Source organism: Paramormyrops kingsleyae, chromosome 8, assembly GCF_048594095.1.
Source record: "Paramormyrops kingsleyae isolate MSU_618 chromosome 8, PKINGS_0.4, whole genome shotgun sequence".
Lineage (NCBI taxonomy): Eukaryota > Metazoa > Chordata > Actinopteri > Osteoglossiformes > Mormyridae > Paramormyrops > Paramormyrops kingsleyae.
The window spans coordinates 28,313,660-28,335,730 of NC_132804.1; the positions used below are offsets into that span (position 1 = coordinate 28,313,660).

A 22,071-nucleotide genomic window follows, 5' to 3' on the forward strand; every position below is an offset into this window, starting at 1 on the left:
CTAAGATATACTATCAGTAAGACTCTTCAGAGCATTGATAAAACATACACAACTACCACATATCATAGCCATGCTTTTTTTTTTAAATGTGCAGTAGAAAAAAGAAATTAAAATTGAAATTAATTTCAACATTTATATGTTTGTTGTCCCTTGGACAATTAGGAATTTCACCAGTCCCCAGTAACCATCATAACAATAACATAATTCATTTTGAGTACACAATGTTAAATAATACTGCAATTTTTGGTTAAATTCAGATGGCCATTCATTTAGTTGCAGAAATTAGTAAATACATCCCTTCAGTCTTGTACAGATGGAATGCTTGTTATTATGATTATAATGATTTGTCTTATTTAGGCAGAAATTTGGCTTATTTTTCAAAGTCATTTTTCAAAATATATTTTTAGACATCCTGAGGTAACATGAGAGGTTCCTACTATTGGTCTGTTTTGCCAAATATGCTCAGTATAAAGTTACTGTATTGGCTACTTAAAATATAGTTTTCCTTTTCACATTATCAAGTTTTCCAAAGCTTCATAAATTTCCCGCTTTGGCTAAAAATTGTCTTAATATACCTCCGTTCTTTTTTACGGTTCTGCTCAGAAGTCCCGCTGCAACCTGTGTCCCTACACGTTACTGGTTTAGGGCATCCCCTTCCCCCGGGTCCTAAATACCGCCGGTAGCATGAATTTGGAGAAGCGATGTTACGTTTGGATAGATTACAGTATGTACTGTATATGATATAATTCTATATAACATAAAATGCTATTCATGAGTTAAGCCAATAGATACACATTTACTGAGGGGGCTAAAGCCCTCCTAAAATAGCCCTAAGGATGCCACTGCTTCCCTAATTACGTTGTGCATGGTAAGAATTTTGTTTAAGACAGTGGTGGTTAGTAGACGTCTTTAGGGCACTCCTCTGTCATGTGACAAGGGGTGCGCATCGGAAATGACGTTAACGGCAGTTTTTTATTTTTTAAGGACAAAACCTTTGAACTTTGAAGACTGGCAAGGGACGTCTAAGAGCTTCCGGTTTTATTATAGTGGCAGTTTAACATGTCATGCTGGGTTAGTTTGCTACCTCGTATTTCATTTTCTTATTGTCAACAATTTTTTTCTTGATTTTCAGTGTTTGCTTGAATTATAGTAAAGTATATAGACACAACCATTTGACAAATATTTATGCTTCAGTAGCTAGCTTGCGATTGAACAGTCTGTGATTGCCCGATTTTTGTTTTGTATCTTGCATAAATTGTATCTGCACACTTGCCTGCGCTGTCTGCAAACTCTATCCTTCACGGACACCCGAAAATCTAACCCTAACGCTTTGGTAAGGTAATGGGTCACGCTGTTATAATATTTTGTCATCGCACTATTCGCTTCAAATCAGTTTTTGGCTGGAAAAGTACCAACTAAATATTTGCCTCAGTATCCGTGTCTAAATAATTTGAATAGCAGTGTCAGTCTCTTAAAACCAACATGTAATGTCTTGCCTTCTCTGACTTGAAGTCTATGGTTTGCTGTCAGTGAATGCTTACATACTAGCTTCTTATTCATTATATTACCTGATAACACAGGATAAGCCGTGTATTCGTTTAAATGGCGTTTGTCGCCCGCAGTAATAATGTTTCAAGGCTGAAGATGGGTGGCAGTGGATCCAAGAGGGGTTATTGGCCTTTTGCCGGTTCAGGTACCGGCTCCGATGCGACCAAAGATAGAAATGCACAGTCTCTGGCTCGGCCCCGAGATTTCCGAAATGCGACACCGTTCGTGTTTACGAGGAGGAGGTAAATATAGACCCACGTTACAAGATATGTGTTTGTTACACTTATTTGGCGTGTGTGTGTGTATTCATGTTCTTGAATGTGTTGATCTATCTGTGATGCCCATGCAAGATTAAGGCTCCCCAAAACATTTCAAGGATCACATCGATTCCTAGAATAGCTTTGCTGCCTAGACATTTTATTAATTGTCTGGTTATTGACAGTGCGTTATTTACGTCACCGTGCCATAACGGTTGTTTTTATTACCAATTGCAAATCATTGCGTTATTTGCAGCTCTTTGTGCTACGATGAGGACGGAGACTTGGCCCACGAGTTTTACGAGGAGACCATAGTGATGAAAAACGGACGCAAAAGGGCCAAATTAAAGAAAATTGAGAAGAATCTAATACCACAGGTGAGTCTGCCTTCCATGTACAATGTAACCAGCTCAAGATCAAGGCATATAGTTCTTAAAATATCTTAAAGTATGGCCACCCACACAAATCCCTACTGAAGTGGATGCGTGTCATGGCACTGTATAATTTATGAGTCATAACCTTACCACAGGTTGCAGAGATGTAATGACATTGACTCATTGATGTGGCAAACTGCTGTTCAGTTTTCCTTCCACATCTTTAGTGTTGATCTCGTCAATTAACCATGCTCACAGCAGAGTTGAGAACTTCAGCTGATAGTGTTTTAACTTCTGCTTTTGACTTTTAGAGCAAATGACTTCCAGTGATCTCCAAGTGCTGGGTTTATGAAAATGAAAGCAAATTTAATAGTTCGGTGTTTCATGTTGGTAGCTTTTGTAGGTGGCCTGAAGTTATGTGTTGTCAGGCCAGTAGGGGGCAGTATTCACTTTATCTCACTCGCTGTGGGGACATCATGCACCTCTGTCTATTTCTGTCACTATGTCAGCTTGAAAGCTCTACAGGAGATCCTAGCTGTTAATAGAGTTGCTGTCGGACTTTGTTTCATTGTATCTTTCATTAATTAATTAATCCAGATAAGGACTGAAAATTCTATGGGGAATCCTCAGCGAACATGCTTTGTTTCTAGCATGATTTCAGTTGTTTCATTTTAATAATGGCTCATTCAAGGCAGTTTACTGTAAGTGTTTTGGTGTAAAACAAACCAGACTGTGCAATAAGCTACCAGCACTGGGCTGTGTGTTTCTTGACAAGCTGCTATAGTACCCAATGAAGCTTTAAAGTCTGGAAGCTCTTCTTAACGCTCAAATTCTCAATTGTTAAAAAATTTGATCTTTCCTTATTACTGCCACTACACTACCAGTCAAAAGTTGTTGAGATTTTCTACATTTGCCTGTTATTTCCTTAACAGCAGCCATTTATTTGGCTGAAGCATTTTTTTCTGTTTCATTCAAATTCAGTGTTTGACTGAAAAAAAAAAAATTAGCCCTGTTACTCACCTAATAAGAGTATAGCTACTCAGTGCTTCATTTTGATTGCTGTATTGTTGGTCATTAATCATATCCACGCACCTCACGCCATCTCTCTGTCTGAAGGGCATCGTAAAGCTGGAGATCCCTTGCATCCACGTAGATTTCCCTGTCGTCCTCTGCGAGATCTGACAGAGCCCAGGGCATTCCAGGACGCTGTGTCGAGCTTGCCCTCACCATCCACCCTCCCACCCTCACCATGGGCCCCCCTCCGTCTGTGTGCGACCTTCCAATACCCCCCTCTGTGAGCTGGAGTCCACACAGCTGGCCTGATCCAGGTGCTGTGGTCCCATCAGGGATGGCAGCGGACCAGAGGAATCTCAACAGAAGAGAGTGTAGCTTCACAGGGTGGTTTGGAAGTGTCACTGGCCTAGAAAACCACCTCTCTGTGAACCATCTACAATGCAATCCTCTCTGCGGTGTGGCAGGCAATGTCTGCTTCAGAGTCAGAGTGGATCATGGGAGGATAAAAGGATTAATGTGGACGACCTATATATATATATATATATATATATATATATATATGTGTGTGTGTGTGTGTGTGTGTGTGTGTGTGTGTGTGTGTGTGTGTGTGGGGTGGGGGAAGAGATGCTGTACTGCGACCTGAGGTGGGGGTGGGCTTTTGCTTCGCTGTGTGTGCTTTTCATTGTTATGGATGTGTTAAGCTGAGACACAGATTGTTCACAATCCAGTTTGTGTTTAGGTGTCAAATGGTTGGTAAAAATTAGACATCCAATGGGGAAAAAACGCTTCTCTGTTTATGCTGTGCATGGAAAGGTTTTTGTTTAAGACAGTGGTGGCCAGTAGGTGTCAGTTATGTTAAACCTGGAAAACCTACCATACCGCTGTCCAGATCCACAGAGTAGCTGTAAGTTCACATGGAATATTTTGTTTTCTCATGACAATATGAGGTTTATTTTACTATTAATTGATCACTGTTGATTTTTTTAAAATATAAAATACTGGAATAAATGTATTTGTTTGTGTAGTTCCTTCCATAAATAAGAAGGACAGGACCACTGTTATGGTGAATCTGTGCTGTGTAAATCATCCCTGCAAGGGCTTTGTGGATGCATCTCCATCTCCGTGTGCTTAAAGCCCTTACGGATCTTCACGGAAGCCAGCAAGTTGTAACAGCTAAAATCCACCACTAGGTGTCAGCCTCTTCCATGAGCATGACATTCTGCTCCAGGGCCTCATTGTTCCTACTTACCACTTGCCAGCTAAAACACTGCTTGGAGCTACTGTGGTTGATGTGGATCAGATATAGATCCTTGTATTCCTTCTAACACGGCGTGTGATGGGGAAACATGCTTAGTCCTCCTTTCCCAGTTCAAGCCAGTTCATTTCCTATTCAGCTTATTTCTCTCAGACTCGAAGACATTGAGGACAACAGGTAATGCAGAGATAAACAGTACAGACTTCTGATGCTAGGCTATCATCTCAGAGAGATATCACTAAATAACGTTCAGCTGTGTAAACCGATAAAAGTTCATCCAAAGGCCTGGTTGAGTGATAATATTTTTTTTGCATCTTTCCACATTTCGGTTTTACTCCGTAACCTGGTTAGAGACATTCCCCTCCCTGTATGTAGTCACCAGCCTTTTTGGCTGAAGTCCAGCTCCCTAAAGTTCCTATATAATAAACCCTTGCTGGCTTTCCATCATGTTAACTATTTAGTTTTTGCTGTTGGCTGAACTGCAGCTGAGATTGAGTTTATTAGGCACACAGTCCTCTATTTTGTATGCCAGTTTGAGGATGGTTTGACTTCCAGCCTGTTCCTGTTAGTTGTGAGTTTATAAGGACTGCCGGGTGGGAAATGTAAGGTTATTCTGTTGACTCATGGCAGAAATATCATTTTGCGTGTAGGAACAAAATATCTGCCCTTTCTGAGAAACAAAAACGGTAAGTGAGGGAGATAACAAAGTGTCTCTTCAGGAATGTTCCAATTACCTCTGATCCCTGCTACGAAATCCAGGGGAGGTGGGGACTAAGACTTTCTTGTTTCAGGACGTCCAGTCTTGGAGCTTTTATGCTTTGAAATAAATTTTCCTGAACTAAGTGAATCTGCCCCCCCCCCCCCCCGTTCACTGAAGGGACTTCCTGTTTGTGACACTATTGACTGAGCATTGTCCCCCCAAACTTCCTGACGTCCAACATGGTAAATTCCAGCACTGTGACCTACAGGGTGGGTTTGGACCTGCAAAACCACAATGAGTATTTTTGTTTTAGTTGAGCAACACTTGTCAGCCTGGAGGGTAAATGTGCTTGAGCAACAGTGAGGCAAACAGGCATCAAAGGTCTCATGTCTCATCACCTTGTGGAGCTTTGGGAACGATTGTGAAAAAGGGTGTGTGTTACACTTCTCACCTTATTCTAAATTTCAAGCTTTGCTGCTAGCGCTCCTGGTCTGAGACAAAGTAAAAATGACTTGTTAACTGGGCACACCCTCAAAAGATGACGGCCTAGGTGGGCACATGATTGTGGCAACAGAATCAAACATTGCCGTCAGTTTCAGCTCACTGAAATTACAGTGTGAATAGAGCGATTGCGCAATGCATGTTTTGAAGGTTTGAGCTGTTCCCTAGCAGATGAAGGAAGCGTGTGGAACACGAAACGAGTCATGATGGATTCTTCCTCTGCGTGTCACTTCTGGTGCGACCCACGTCTCTGGTGTCTTTTTGGTCAGCAGCATCGCCACACTTCCTGTCTTGACAGTTGAAACATCTCCTAAAGGTTCAGCAAGGCCAGGCAGAGTCACATGACAGCGGCAGAGTGGAGGTCAGAACACAGCTTTGTGCCAAGCATCTGTCACTGCTGACGGATGACCCCACCATCACCCCTGCCAGGTCCCGTTTACGTGCTTCCTCCACTTTGGGGTCATGGGCCTCCATTAGCTTACTATCATTTCAGCTGCTTTCTGTTTCAGTGCCACTGTCAGCAGAGTAATTGTCTGGTGGATTTCTGTGTTTTGAGAACATTGGTCACATAGGCTATGTACCTCACAGGGTTTGGCTGTGGACTAGGCTTTAACGTATGTTAAATAGCAACTAAAACATATTTATAGAGGGCTGGCCATAATTTATTACTCAAGTTGTTTAACTCATGGAAGGAATATATCCAATGGTGAAATGGTTTTTGTTTAGAAGCATTTACTTATCGGCTATTAAATGAATAATGTAATTTTTAATAAATGTTATCTGAATGCAATAGTCATTCTTAGCCTTTTTGTATGCAAATAGATTATAAAGCACTTATCAAATTTTGGTTAAAAAGAAAAATATTCATTTATAAAAGTCATGTCCATGACGTTAAATGTAACATTTTAAAAATGCATAGCATAGTCAAATTGTAAGTTATAAGAAATTTAAAAATAAGTTTGCCATCTTCAATCTTTAATGCGATTTTATTGATGTAATATATTAAATTAACTGTCCAGACATGGCTACGTAAGAGCTTAGCTGCTCAGAAAAACCAATTTACACAGCAGCTCAGTAGGGATGAGGCTTCTTATCCTGTTCTTTGGTGATGGAAAGGGTCAGAGGGCTGTGAGATTTTGATCGAGATGTCTGTCTGCATGTCTGGTTCTATGTTTTTGGCTGGACCTTATTGGTATAGTCTCATCAGTGGTGGGGTTTACCACCACTCAAACCACACATTTGTGTGGGGGCCCAAAATTTGGGCCCCCTGTTGGCCTCCAACAGTCACTACACTAAACATTAAATAAACATGTTGCTTATTTAGGAGATGCTGAAGCAGCATGTTATGCTAACCAGCAAGCTAGCTACCATCTTCTGATTCTATGCGCTAGCTATTTATTTAGTTTTGGATCATTTGAGGTGGGTCTCATTACAGTTATGTCATTGAGAATGAATGTATTGCAGAAGTTATTATTTTAGGGTGCGTTAATCTGCTGATCCTACACAATCCTACATTCGCTGATCCAAAAGCTGTCCCAGGTTGGCCTAAACACCTCATTATACAATTTAATTCTGGACTTTTTGCAGGGAGACCACAATCAATCAGGGTTGGCAATAAAGTGTGAGATACCATCAAACTAAATGCAGATACCTGGGTGTGTCCTCAAGCCTTTGTGTTACACTCTGGTACTTCATGACTCATGATTGTCCTCCTAAGTGATAGTTATGAAAGTGAATACAGGCAGGAAGTGGATCAATTAGTAAACTTGTGGAGTCATGCTAGTATACTGTTGCTCAGTGTGATAAAAATTAAGGAAATAACAATAGACTTCAGGGGAACATGACAGCAGAACAAGCCACGGCACATCAGAGGCTCTGTCATAGTAGAGTAAACAATATTACATTCCTTATACCACACCTTACTGAGGGCCTCTCCCTAACCCAGCACACATCCTTCCTGGTCAAGAAGGCCCCTCAACTTCTTGCAGTAACTGAGGCAAGCCATAGCCTCTGCTCTCCTCTCACGACCTTTTAGCCCCTTTCTCTCTAACCTCAGGTTCTAGCCCCAAACCCAAAATGGTCGTGTTGGGAAACTGTCAAGCTCCTAAACATCATGGGCCCCTAACAATCTTTGTCTGTACTTAATAAAAGGTGTGACCACCCCTCCCAACCAATTGTATCTCCCTCCAGCGCAAAATACTCTAATGGCCTCAGGGTGTCACTTGAAGATTTATTTTCAGTCTATTGAATGTATTGAATGGATCCTGTATTGAATTAATCTTGTCATGTTTACTCCCTTTAATGGTCTATGGGCCTCTATTACTGTTTTATACCTCTATGTTTAACATGCCTATGTGCCATTGTACTTTTTATTTCTCTGCTATGCTATGGCCTTGATGAAATGAAATGTCATTCCACTGTGCAAACATGTGTGTCTCCTGCAGCTGCGAATGACAGCAATGTGAACTCTGACTTTGCCTAGACTAAATGGCTGGCACAAATGACACCTGACAGCTGACCTACTGTCTACAGTGTGTCATATGTTTCCTGTGAGTGACACCGGTGCCTGAGCTGTTTACAATGAGCCAGAGGTCTGCGGCTCACAAGTCACAATGGCATGGTCGGCCACCGTAGGATGAAGCATATGGCCTGGGTGAAACAAGTCCTGTGAACCTTCTCCTTGTCCCAGATGAGGGACAAGAACTCTGCCCTTGAGCCCCTGAGAGAAAAGCTCCATGTGTGGTATTGTCTAGGGGAAAAGATTCAACGATTACTGTCTTACTGCATTTAATTTCACCCTCCTTAACATGCCTCGGCAGAGAGCCATAGCTGCTTCCGGTGTTTCCCGAACCACAGTCGGGTCTCTGGAGCTCTGCTGATCCCACTCTGCCCCACGCACTCTCCCAGAACCAGTACACAGTCACAAAGTACGTCAATTATGAAAAAAGTCAAATGGCCGACTGGCTAACTGCCCACATCTGTCAATAAAGCGGCTTGATGATTTGTCATTAGATGTCCATTCCACTGAGAATCATCCAGATGGAGCTGAGCAAGAAAAAGGAAAATCAAAAGGACATCATGTTCATTTGACAAGACCACTAAGCACTATATTCCCCCAATACTGAAGCTTTACAGGAACTAACATACCAAACAATGGGCTTCCCATCTGACTCTGTGTGCTTTGTTTGGGCAGAATGTTGGGGAAGAGAAGGAGCAGGCAAAGTGTCAAGTTTATACAGACCCTGCCTGGGTTAAGAAAGTCTGACTTACGGATGACTTCCATACGGCCATAAAGCTTATTATATAAAAAAAACAAATCAGGTTACATACTGCTCAGCTTCAGAGTACCTATTTATTTACTTTTACTATCACTGTGTTATTATAAGAATGATAATTATTATTTACAGTATTATTATTTTTTCGACTTATAAATACAACTTAAAGACAGACTTAGGGATTTTGTTCATGGCCTGGGGATACCATCAGTCTGGGGACATGACAGTAGATCTTTAACATGCCTCTTTCCTGACATTCATTTGTGATATGTATACATCACATCACCTCATTGTAAGATTTCAGCCTATGGGAGCTTAGCATAGCTTTTTAAATTGTAAGACAAGTGGGCTTTATTGTCGTACCACCTATATACAGGTACACAATGGTATCAAGTAACAGTCCCCCAGAACCACAGTGTGGCATACAAACAGCAAGTGATAAGGGGAAAACACATCTGCATCCACGCCGAGTGTCAGCTCAGGTTGGGCTAGTGCTTGATGTACCACAGACACTCTTCACTGGCTTGCTAAGTCTTTGGTGATGTTCTTCCAAACCCAAACCTCCATCTTGTCCAGGATGCAGTGCTTGTCTTAAATTCAGAGTCCAGTCCTTGAAGCACACTGAGGGTCAAAAGGGTTGCACCAACAGAAAGAATCTTTTACATCAAAGAATGATAAACCTGACAATCCCACAGGTGGTTGTACTGCTTCTGCTAAAATAATCAAAACAATGATTACATATGCACTTTATGCCAATGTACGTTGTGTGGCATTCAGTTGAACCCCCTGGGAGGCAGGGGTGGGAGGTGACCATCTGGACCTAGCAGGTATAAATAGAGGTACCTCAGGATTCTGAGCTGCTCGTGAGTCCCATCGCCTCAGAACGAAGTCACTGTCATTCACAGGAAGCTGCCTGATGCCTGGCTCCCCATTGCTTACAGAAAAAACTGCCGCATGTGCCCTTCGCTTCTGAAAAAGTGTCGTATTCAGCAGATCGGAAAGACGACCGACCAGAAAAAGGAAGGAGAGCCCCTAAGTTGGTGAGTGTCATAACCTATGAGGAGATTAACCAATAGTAAAAAGATGAGCTACTTTGTTAATCCCGTGTCATGTTTGTATGTTTTCCTAAGAAGGCAATACTGACGTGATTACCAGCCCTCTATGAAAACAATATGAAAATTAAGAAAGATTTTAATCTATTTATTCCACCCCATTTTGCAGCAGAATTTATATAATTAGTAAATTATTAAATATTTATGTTTCATAGGGGCAGTGTGTGGCTCAGTGGGCTAAGCCTGTGTGCCTGTCATCACAAGGTTGCTGGTTCAAACCCAGCCTCAGTCCATCTACAGGCCCTTAATCCCCAGCTCCCTGGGCACAAAAGATTGAATTTCCCTATAGGGATCAATAAAGTATTGATTATCTTTTACATATATATTGCATTTGCATATAAACTCTTGTGTACAGTCCATTTCACGCTGTCCTTTGTTATTGCACTTTTCATACTGTGAAACCTCCTCTTATCACTTGATGTTTGTATGCTGCACCGTGTGCCTGGGGGAATGTTATTTTGTGCCTTTGTACAGGGACGATTTAGTGTGTATTAGGATTTTATAAAGTGTCTCCTTGTTGTATAAAGGTTTAAACTAGTTTAAGTGCTTTTGTTTGGTTGAAGCTGGCTTGTTGATTCTTTATTCAACATTGTGGCAGATACCAACTCTGCAACCTGCCACAAAAGTTAATTTGCAAAGGTCCTGACTCTGGTTCACCAGTTGTTCTAAAATTTGATGTTTTATATTGACTTATTAGGTTAATTTTTTATTGCTTTACAAATGGGTGCATAGAAGCACAGTACCATGTTTTGTTTTGTTTTACTTTAGCTCTGTGTTATCTTGGTTCTAAATTAATATACTTTTTGTTTCTTACTCTTTTGTTAACACATTTCTGTGCACATAGAGGAGATTCACACTAATGTTTGTGTGTTTGAAGCAAGCACGCAAGAACTAAGACTAGTAGTGTAGTAATCCTGTTTCTTTCTGAGGTAATTTGCTGACCTTCTGTCCATTTATTCCATATTATTCTTCAATATATTTATTTAATATATAAAGAGTGAGCTGGAGGTTCAGAGACCTGGGTGCTTTCTGACTGCACAGTGACGGCTAAATGTTGTATAGGAAGGGTGGCGCCACTGACCTTTTCTGACCTTTGCACAGGCATGCAGAGTGAACCTGTGTCATTTTCAAGAACAATGACAGCTTCTTTTTTTTTTTTTACTGTTTAGCACTAAGCATTCGTTCAAATTACATACTTAATTCATACACTCAAAACAGAAAACTAGGTTTAATCATTTCCCCACAAAAAAACATGCAGAATCGTAAAGATCACATCTTGGATATTTCAAAAACATGAGGCTACTATATGCATGCTGCACGAATATACTGTACTGTATATTCAGCAGTTTATGCATCCGTCTTTCCGAGCAGCAGCATTGAAATCTTTCCTGCCCATAAAATCACGTAAGTGATACCAGCTGTATGTCGCAGTTCCACTGCATCCACGCCACCATAAAAAACACTTAGAGGTACGTTTTATGAGCGTCAGCTAATGGATAATCGATGACCCATTCAGAGGTTAAAGTTGAAGTGTCATGTTTCCAAAAGAGACTTAATGCATCCCCGATGTCCGGCCATCTGATGAGATAATGCTACCGATACGGCGCGTTTTTAAACCCTTAGAATACATATATATATATAATTAATTATTATATAGTGTTCTCAGAACAATAACCGAACGACTCAGGACATATATACATATAGAAGACCAGAATATATCTTTAACTGAAGAAATAATACTTCGAATAACGCGGAAGCCATAACCAACTTCATCTGATCCCAAGGTAGCGGTAGCCAAAGTACGATTTCATCCCCAGCAGCGAATTCTGTGGACGGAGCGACTATGTCTTAGGTGGGGGGTAGATGTGGAATAAAGTATTAGTCAAATGCGAGAAGCAGTAGTAGTTTTTACATCAATAAAGACGCATATGTATTATTTGGTGGCATACAAAAGAAAGTGTATATAAAATGGAAAGCGGCCGTAATATTTAATTGAATACGTTCCCGCATGTGTTCCATCACTACTCCCCCATTTCGAACAACATAGAAGAGTCCCAAACCCGACTCCTCGCGCATTGAGTTGCCCCACTGAGCGAAAGGTGGCTTCATTACTGTGCTGGAGTTTGACTTCTTTGGAATTGAGGGTGTGTCATCATTCTTGGCTCGCTGGCTTTGACGAAAATGCAGAAGAAAGAGGTTGTTCCGATATTTCGCTTTGTGAGAACAACGGTGTAGGAAACCAGTCCACCAAATAAAACATGCCGCGTTTTTGCTTGTTTAAAAGTGCTGGCGCTTGGCGTGGAATAGACCGGCATTCTCCTGGAATATTTTTTTCTCCCCGATTTGCTGGTGAAGTTTTTCTTAGTGGAACAAAAAAGCCCGGAATCGCATGCTCATTTTGATGTTTAAAGGGGCATTTTACTTGCAAGCACACGGCCGGACGGTTTGGCTGAAGAGGACACCGTTTGAAACCTAACTGCATTATTAACGCCGGCTTGTTTTTTTATTGTTATTATTTTTTTATCACGGATAAACATACCGTTTAAAGTGAATCTCAGGTTTCGGAAGCAGGCGAGCCACGCTGAGATCTTTGATCTTTATTCTCTTTATCCCTCAGCATTGCTCTTACAACTTTGCTAATGGTCTACCGTTTTGTGTGAAATACAAGATTTAACGTGGCTAAATCACTGCTCGGCAGTAACTGCAGGTATATTCACACGCACAGGTTATTTTATAAACGTTTTAGTGTTTTTTGCGTAGTGTTTTTGTAGCTGTTTATTGTATTCCCCCTTGAAAAGCGAACTACACCGGGTGTCCATGCAAGGTAAGAACTGGCACAGGTTAAGATGCAGTTTTGTATCCCTGTATATTTTAACTAACCCTGACACTTTTTGCATTTTGCGATGATTTATTTGCCCAATATGGACCTTTATTATTATTATTATTATTATTATTAATAATAATAATAATAATATCAGGCACTTTCAGGCATCGTTTGCTGTCTCAGTTTCAGTTCCTTATGTATTTTTTGTCGTATCTTTGTATTATATTACTATATTCGTTTTCCAGTGGCTTTCAGTTTTTTTTTTTTTTTTTTGGTCTCTGGATGGCACTATGTAGCTTTTTAATGTACTTTGTCCTTCTTTAACAGGATGACACAGTAGCTAGGTGAGCTGTGTTTGACGTCTGCATCCACCAGTGATGTCTCTCTGGCTGTGGAGCTGGCCTGACGGGAGGCCTTTGCTCCTCATCTTCCTGCTATGGGACTCTCTCTGGGGCCAGATGCTTAAGCCAACCCAGTGGCCCCTGGTTTCTGGGAAGCCCGTGCTGCTTGCCTGGAATGCTCCTACGGAGGAGTGCACACCTCGCCACGGCGTCCACTTCTGGCTGGACCTGTTCGACATCGTGGCGTCGCCCACTGAAGGTTTCGTCAAACAAAACCTCACCATCTTTTACAAGGACCGGCTGGGCCTGTACCCTTACTTTGAGAGCTCTGGCACTCCTGTAAATGGGGGTCTGCCCCAAACTGCCAGCTTAACCAAACACCTAGATGAGATGAATGAAGACCTGAAGAAGTACATCCGTGACCCCAGTATCCGGGGCCTGGCTGTAATCGACTGGGAGGAATGGCGCCCTCTGTGGATCCGCAACTGGGATGCCAAGGACATTTACCGGGTGAAGTCGCGTGAGCTGGTCTCCCAGAAGAACCCTAAGTGGACCCAGGAGGAAGTTGCACGGGTAGCACAGCAGGAGTTCGAGCAGTCGGCTCACAGGTTCATGCTGGACACTCTGAGGACGGCCAAGAGCAAACGGCCCAATCAGCTGTGGGGCTTCTACTTGTTTCCTGACTGCTACAACCATGATTACAAGGGCGGCTTGGCCGGATACACGGGCCGCTGTCCGCACGTGGAGGTGACGCGCAATGACCAGCTGGCCTGGCTGTGGACTGAGAGCACGGCGCTCTTCCCGTCGGTTTACATGCCGGCGGTGCTGCGCTCCACGCCGTCGGGCCGGCAGTTCGTGCGTAACCGCGTGCAGGAGGGCATGCGACTGGCGGCGGTGGGCGAAGGCCTGACACGGCCCGTCTTCGTCTACACGCGGCCTACTTACACCAACGAGATGTCGCTTCTGACAGAGGTAAACCGATGTGCGGAATAAAAACGCCAGCAGCTGTTTTATTCAAAGTGGCCAGCAATCTCACCCCTTGACATTCCCGCGTCTTTTCCTGGAGGAATTATGTTGAACGCCATGCTTTTGGGTACAAGTTCAAGCCCACTTCAGGTTACAAATTCATGTTCACTGCTACCTTATACGATACCTACAGGATGGCCCCAGTAACCTCTATACCGAGAAAAACATGCTAAAAGCCTGAGCCTCACGCCAGTGTTATTTCTCCCCCCTCGAGAGCTGCAGTACAACACCCCTCTCTCCCTCCAGTGAATTCATTATGCATTTATGTATAGTTATGAGTTTCCACAAGAGAAAATATTAGCGGGATGCCTAGTTGTTAAGCCCTGATGTCATCTAGGATATCAGCGTAATAGATTCCATCTGGCAACTCGGTCTTTAGCTGTGATTTCCGTCTTGTAGGCAGCATGTCTGCCGACTCTTGGCCACTGGACCGCAGGCGTTGCATAAATCGACCTTATCGAGGTCTGTGCTCCATTCTGCTTGTATATTTATAGATGCAGTTTTGGAGAGGATGCTGTGCAACGTACGAATGGGGCAACTAGAGTTATTGTCAAGTAGGCGGACTTTCCCTCTTATCAGATGGGATTCTGGGTGATGTAAGTCATGCGTATGAGAAATAAATGATTTATTGTGTATATTGGGATATTTAGCCAAGACAGAGCTCTAATTCAGAGTATACCTTAGTGGTTGTAATTCAGATACATTTTCCTGGCAATGTCAGGCCCTATGGGAATCTGGCAGTAAACACTGTCAGCCTGCCGATACGCTGGGGCAGATTAAACTGGCATTGAACATGGAATCTCTGTCAGACAGTGAGCCCTTTGTTTCTCTTGAAGATTCTCTGTGGCCTTAAAGAACGATGCTACCTGACGCTGACCAGCACAGACACCCCCGACTTCAGATTCTGGGCCCGGGTCTCACATTTCCAATCAAAACGGGGGTCTTTGTATTTGCGAGGGCCTTATGGCCGTCTGCTTGAGAGCTTCTTCTGCTGTTTGTGGCCTTCACAGAGAGAGGCCAGCGACAGCAGATTCAGACCTACCAACAAGGGAAGCAAAGGTCATCTGCAAAAGATGGTTAAAAAATTTTGCAAAGTTCATTTTGCATTTCAACAGAGATACTTAAAATGACATTTACTTATTATAAGATTATCTAAATTAAGCAAATTGAGTAGTATATAAATGCAACTGCTATTGCTTTATGGACACCCTAGGGACTCATATTTTGATGTTCTAGAGTAACAAGTTATTATGAAGAATGAATGAGTTTTGAGACCTGGATGATTTTCCTCCTGGATTTCCATGTGGATGCACAGAGGCCCCTGTTCCCGCCTTCCTGTTTGCGAAACCGTGAAGCACATGTGTGATGGGATTCATTCAATCGTTTAACCCAGCATGACAGCTTCTGCTGGCATTAGACGAGGAGCTTCCCAAACTCATAATACACTTGAGATAAATAGATGAGGGATAACCTGTTAAAATTTAAAAGTGAAATTAGAAACGAAATGGAGCCTTGCTGCAGGAACATCTGTTGCCAGGTTGGGTAAGGGAAAAAATTGTCTGTGGTTTTATAGGGGAGAGGTTAGCCGCTGGCATTGGGGTGAAACTGTGGAGGTTAAAGGTCGTATCTGGGCAGACTTGGGTCATGTGATTTAAGAGTCCTCCTTGAACTCTGTCCATGATGAGTAAATTATGGGAACCCCCCCAATAGTAATGGGGCCAAAATCCCTGGGGCGGAGCAGTTCTGTTTAATTCCCTACGTGATTTAGTGGTCACATTTTGGTGCTCTCACCATCTTGGTTTGGATTCAGTTCCTAGTCAGGGAATATCAAGTGTCAAAAAGAAATATACACTTTGCCCTAATAAAGAGGAAATTGCCCATATGTGGTATAGAACAGGAAAAAAATACATATATATTTATACTTTGCGTAGAGGTTAAATGGACCTAACTTGATGAGCTCTTGCTCGCTGATAAAACAAATAATATTAAATGTAAGGTCACCAACCCTTTATACCACCCTATAAAGTTTATGTGCAGCCCTAATTTAACACACCTGGTACAGGTAATCAGGCCCTTGAGTAGCATGTTGGTAGTAGAGCCAACTTAGCTTCGACATAGCAAACTCCAATACCTATCTGTGTAAGGTGTGTTAAATTAGCACAGCACCTAACCTCTGAAGGATGGTAGATTTCCAGGAGCTGGGTTGGTGACTACTGACTTATCCTGTCTTGCTTTCCATGAGGCATAAATATATAAGTGAACAGTTTTCTGTGGGGTGTCACAGCACCTGGTCGACAGTGTCCAGCACCCCTGGGGCAGTTGGGGTTAAGGGCCTTCCTCAAGGGCCCAACCGTGGCATCACTCTACCAGCCATGGGATTCGAATTGATGACCCTCTGGACAGAGAGATTTAACCCACAGAGTCACACACACCATTTCTAATGTCTGATTTCAGTTGCTCTTGTTTGCAGTATTAAACAAAGTAAAGGTCATGTTTTTTTCAAAAGGGGTGACATGGCCAGTAACACTCACCTGTATAATACTCACCTGTAAGTGTGTGTAGCAAGACGGTGTGTGCACGCCCTCCCATGGTCACCATCCCACATGACACACTAACCCCACTGTTTCTTCCCTAACCAAACCCTCAATACCTGTGCATCGTTAGCCCTGTAGCAGGGTTCTTCAACTCTGGACCTCGATTCCAAATCCAGGCCGTGTTTTCAGTTCTCCCAGGTAGTTTTTTTAATAATTTCTGATTGGTCAGAGGCTTCACACCTGACTGATAGATAAAGGAAGGCTGGAAAACCAGCAGTGCTCGGACCTCGAGGACCGTGAGTTGAATAACCCTGCCCTATAGCCTCTTGGTGAACTTTCCTTGTAGAGCAGATGGAGAGATGCACATAAATAGTCCCCTGAAAAGCATGTTCTGAGCTTGGTGTGTCTTTCTGTAGGTGGACCTGGTCTCTACCATCGGGGAGAGCGTGGCCCTCGGGGCAGCTGGGGTGATCTTCTGGGGAGACACCGCCTACGCCAGCAGCAATGCAAGTTGCCTCATCTGCTCCTATCCCACCTTGGCTTCTGTTTCCTCATCGCCTTGATCATTAACATGAAGCTCTTCTGTGGGTCTCTTGTCTTCCCTTACCCAGGCCAACTGCTCCAACCTCAGCTCGTACCTGCAGGGTCCTCTGGGCAAGTACCTGCTCAACGTCACCACGGCCGCACAACACTGCAGCCAGTCGCGCTGCAGCTCCCGTGGCCGCTGCCTTCGCCGCTTCGCGGATGCCGACTCCTACTTGCACTTGAACCCGCAGAGCTTCTCGCTGGAGAGTACTGGCAGGCGGCTGCAGGTTCGAGGGCAGCTGGGGGCTGGTGACAGAGAGACCTTCAAAAGGGATTTCCAGTGCCAGTGTTACAGCGGCTACCAGGGCGACTCTTGTTCCAAGGAGATTGGACCACCAGGGGCCTCCTCTAGTATGGGGGCGACGTGGGTGTCGGTTATGTTCTCCCTGCTCCTACTGTTCCTCCTCCACTGACCTGGAGATTGACAGCAGTTCAGGTCCTAGCTGTAGCCTCAAGCTCCATTTGGACGTCATCCTTGGTGAGAGCTGGGGAAGGGATCTGGGGAATGACTGGGATGGTGTATCCAACCAAAGGGGAATGGGTAGATCCCACAGGCCACAGAAATAAAGGACCACTCCATTTGTGGCATACACCTGACCTATGCATCATCACATCTCATGATCTTGATTTTTTTTAGGAGACACTTTTATCCAAAGCGATGGACATTTTTGAAAGAAAGCAGGTTAGTTGGTCACCAACCCTTAACTGGGACAGTTGGGGTTGCTAAGGGGATTCAGACCAGCGACTTTCTAATCACAAGCACAGCACCCTAACCTGCTGAGCCCCACACCACCTGCCTGAAGAAGGCATGAACCATCTTCAGAGGCTCAGAGTAGGGCGGTGCAATTGTTAATGTCCTTACAGCAGCACTGTCTTTCACTGAACGAAATCCAGCGTGACCAGATGGTTTAGATGTTTTTTATGGGGGTGGTTCTGGTTTTCTTGTGTTGAGTAAACTTTAGTTTCCTCCACCTGTTTCTGTGTGTGACTGTATAGAGGTGCCTGTGAGTCAGTGTGTAGCTCACTTGTACAAATATATATCATATGTCAACCTGTGTCTCTTTATCTCAGTTAAGGGACAGCCATGTTTGTTTTTCCTGTGCAAGTGTGGAAACCTTCCTCTGCTGCTCTTCTGGGAATCGGTGGTTCCTGGAAAATGAGGACCCTGATAATAAGAGAAAGCACCATGCTCTTTGTATGCTTTCATTTGTCTTTTGTATATTTTTGCTATTTTAACTGGAACATTAAGAGAATACTTTGCGCCTGTGTGGTTCTGTACCTGTTTCATCCCTTTGTTGGGTTTATATAAGCGATCCTCAATCCAGTGCCCATTTAAGGAATAATTTAAAAGTTGGTGCACTTGGAAAGGTCAGGGGAGAGATGGTCTAGCTGAGCCGTGAATGAACTACTCTGTTGGGCAGAAGTGAAAGTTGAGGTACAGTAATTTACCCTCCCCAACTCAGCTGTCTTGGCCAAATGTGGTACAGAGGTTTTAAATCAAAATTTTAAAATGATTCTTTTTCCATGTTTTAATCATAAACTTTCAGTCCAGCATTTTGTAGATGCATGTGTTTGTTTTTAATTTGCATAACTTTCCCCTTCCTGAGCCTTCCACTATAGTCACGTGTTTCAGTTCAGCTTTATTGCTGCCATCAGTATCCTGTTCACTCCTTACTTAATATGCACTTCAATGCATTTTACGTTGCTCACGTGTCTGGTTGCTGGTGGGTGTGACCAATAAACCATGATTTACACATCAGTTCTAGGCTAGGAAGGGCCTAGACAGCACTGCACCCCTTCCGTACCCAAAGGTTTTTCCAGGTTCTCCTGGGAATTTAGCCCACAAAAGCTACCTTCAGCCCTGGACAGATTTCCATGAGGTATTTGCTGGATGCACTAATTACATGAAGCTGCTTATTTTTTTATTATATTATTATTATTGGCAGATTAAAGAGATTTTATAATTAAACTGATTTCACACTGTTGCTGGTTTCTCTGTTACTGAGCATGCCTTGTATCAAGGTTGGTGTTCACTTCTGCTGTAGCCGCTGATGGCATTTGCAGATGGTGTTCATAGATTTCTGACGTTAAAAGCACCAAATATGCGATATTCAGTCCAAACTGTCTTTGTTTTGTCTACCTGATATCCCTCTGGAAAAAACTACACCAACTACACATCATAGCATGGATGAGATAAATGTCAGACATTTCTGGGTATTTTTGGCTTTGAGATCAAATGTTCCATCACTTGTGGACGACCTTCTCATGGGACCATCTGTCACGGAGATAAGATCCGTCTGCTTTCTTAAATCTGCCTGGTTCCTCACAGCAGCTTTTAAGCATAAAACTCAAAAAGCTCCAGCGATTATAATTACATTTCATTTCCTTGCACAGCTGGCTTGTTAACTGAGAGGTAAGTACCTTTCTAAAAAACACCACCCAGGACATTTTCTGGGCCTAAAGCCTTAAGCTTTAAATATACGATGTTCTCTTGTGTGTCCTGGACTGCTCAGAGATGGAAAATGGAAGAATATTCCTTAATGCCTCTTGTACCTTTACTGGTGAATACTAGGCTAGTCTTATCCAGCTTGGAATTTGCAGTATTTCAGCTGCTATGGGAAGTCAATTCTAAATATATAAATCATGTAAGGTTTCTTTTGAGAGATGGTTGCACTATTATTAATTGATGTCAAATGTATACATTGATGATGCATGTTTGTATGGTTTAAAAATCTTTCTAGTTAATGGTAAGCATAGAATATATACAAAGTACGGGAATTATGTCACCATTATGTCTCTTGCAAGAGACTAACCATAGATTATTATAAAAATCAGTGAGCTGTCTTGCAGTGAATCTTGCTGATTGCCCCGGTGAGATGCTGGAGCGATACTGTAACAGTAGTTGGAATCCATACCCCCCCCATGACTATTTGAAGAGACCCCAGGTCTCCCTGCCTCCCACCAGGTTCCTAAAGCATCTCTCTGCTGACTGATGGAACCGCAGTGATTTTCTACTATGGGATCCTTTCCAGTTTGGAATGGTGAAGCACTGGTGCCAAAAGCAATATTATTGGCCTGAAAATACAGAGTGAGCCTTGTTTCCTAACTCATTCCAGACACGGGCGCCATGCTTCTCGGGGTCTCCGCAGGTTTACTGCCGCTTTGCCCTTTGACCCTTGGTGGGGAAAGACCAGTCTGCGGTAATCTACTGAGAAATGAATCTCCAGTGCTCTCTCGACGTCTGGATAAAAATTAACAAAATTGTGGTATAGATACTTTTTAATTCAAGTGACTAAAATCCAGAAGTACATTATATAAATAAATTATCCTGCCATTGGTGAGTCTCTGCAACCACTACTGAATATATTGGCACTCATATTTACTACAGAAGATGATTATGAGTTTGATTAGGGTATTGTGCCAAATGACCATGTGAATGTACGGAATGTGTATTACAGCTCATGTACTGAGGGGCACATTGAATATTTCTTGGCTGATATTAAAAGTCATTGGAACTAGTAGCAAAATTTCCTTTGGCTTGTACACATATTCTTGATATTAAATCCCAATGTTACATGTCAGCAAATGTTCCTCAGGAATGCAAATCTATAATTTGAGACAAAGGTTTATCATTACTAGGGTTGCAAAGGGATGGAAAATTTCCAGAAACTTTGCAGAATATTTCCATTCCATGGGAAGATAAGCTGGGGAATTTTGGAAATACTACAAATTGGAAACTTTCCATGGGAATATATGGGAATTAACAGGAAAATTTCCAGAATTTTGCAACCTTAATCATTACATTTACCATGTATTACATAATTATAAAAGTGGCAGGTTTAAGCACACATATTCTGTTAACAGTAGACTTTATAGCACCTGTGATATTGTGATAATTACTGCCAATTTTTTGTCTTAAGCTATTACACATTTAGCACATAGTGACCTATAAGTGAGGCAGATAGCCAGGGAGGAGAACAAGTCATTCCTTATCCAAGTCCGAGACAAGTCTCAAGTAAAAACATTGCAGTCTGAGTCAAGTCTTGAGTCGTTTCCCCCCCAAGTCAAAGTCGAGTCCAAGTTTTTCCATCATTTTTGCTATCAAGTCACAAGACATCAAATTTGATACTTGAGTCCAAGTCTAATTGTGAGTCATGTAGCTTCAGTCCCTACTTATGTCAGTTTTTTACCTTTAGTGATTAAAAGTTGCTGCAGCTGATAATCTACCACAGTACATTGTAGGATATGTTCTTTATAAGCAGAGATGGGTTGAAAAGAGAGTGTCCACTCAGTGTTGTCCTGACAGTTTTTATGTCTGCGTATATGCAGGGAGTGATGCTTCATTCCAACAAACTATCTCAGAATACGTTGCATTTTGAAAATGCAGACATACAGAGAAATTATAAAATGAATGTTATGTTATCCAGTGGGGGGATTACAACCTCAAGTCTTCTCGAGTCATAGGGTCCAATTCGGGTCCAAGACTCGAGTCATTTGCCCTCAAGTCAAAGTCTTTTCAACAGTTTTGCCTAGTCAAGTCACAAGTCATCAAATTTGTGACTAGAGTCCAAGTCGAGTTGAGAGTGAGTGACTCAAGTCCCCACCTCTGCCAATAGCACATTGCAAACATTGAAAAATGTCATGCTGTCAAGATGCTACACATGCTAAATATGTAGATCTAGGGAGGATTTTACTGAATCTGCTAAATATTTTACAGAAAGTAGC

At 42.5% G+C, this 22,071-nt stretch overlaps 2 protein-coding genes across 4 annotated transcripts; both read left to right on the forward strand.

Annotated features, from left to right (window-relative positions):
• The first annotated feature begins 974 nt into the window (after nucleotides 1–974).
• LOC111860010 (tumor suppressor candidate 2-like) lies at nucleotides 975–4,201 on the forward strand. Of its 3 annotated transcripts, none has more exons than XM_023843247.2 (4): nucleotides 975–1,071; nucleotides 1,638–1,790; nucleotides 2,062–2,182; nucleotides 3,296–4,201. In XM_023843247.2, the coding sequence occupies exons 2-4, from the start codon at nucleotides 1,645–1,647 to the stop codon at nucleotides 3,359–3,361; spliced, it is 333 nt and encodes a 110-aa protein (XP_023699015.1). In that variant the 5' UTR covers nucleotides 975–1,071; nucleotides 1,638–1,644; the 3' UTR covers nucleotides 3,362–4,201. The 3 variants fall into 3 exon arrangements, with proteins under 3 accessions (XP_023699015.1, XP_023699016.1, XP_023699014.1); XM_023843248.2 differs by having other exon boundaries at nucleotides 983–1,333; nucleotides 1,623–1,790; XM_023843246.2 differs by having other exon boundaries at nucleotides 992–1,071; nucleotides 1,623–1,790.
• Nucleotides 4,202–11,852: 7,651 nt separating this feature from the next.
• LOC111860027 (hyaluronidase-2-like) lies at nucleotides 11,853–19,331 on the forward strand. Its single transcript, XM_023843277.2, has 4 exons — nucleotides 11,853–12,860; nucleotides 13,188–14,173; nucleotides 17,178–17,267; nucleotides 17,373–19,331. The coding sequence occupies exons 2-4, from the start codon at nucleotides 13,238–13,240 to the stop codon at nucleotides 17,757–17,759; spliced, it is 1,413 nt and encodes a 470-aa protein (XP_023699045.1). The 5' UTR covers nucleotides 11,853–12,860; nucleotides 13,188–13,237; the 3' UTR covers nucleotides 17,760–19,331.
• Nucleotides 19,332–22,071: the final 2,740 nt, after the last annotated feature.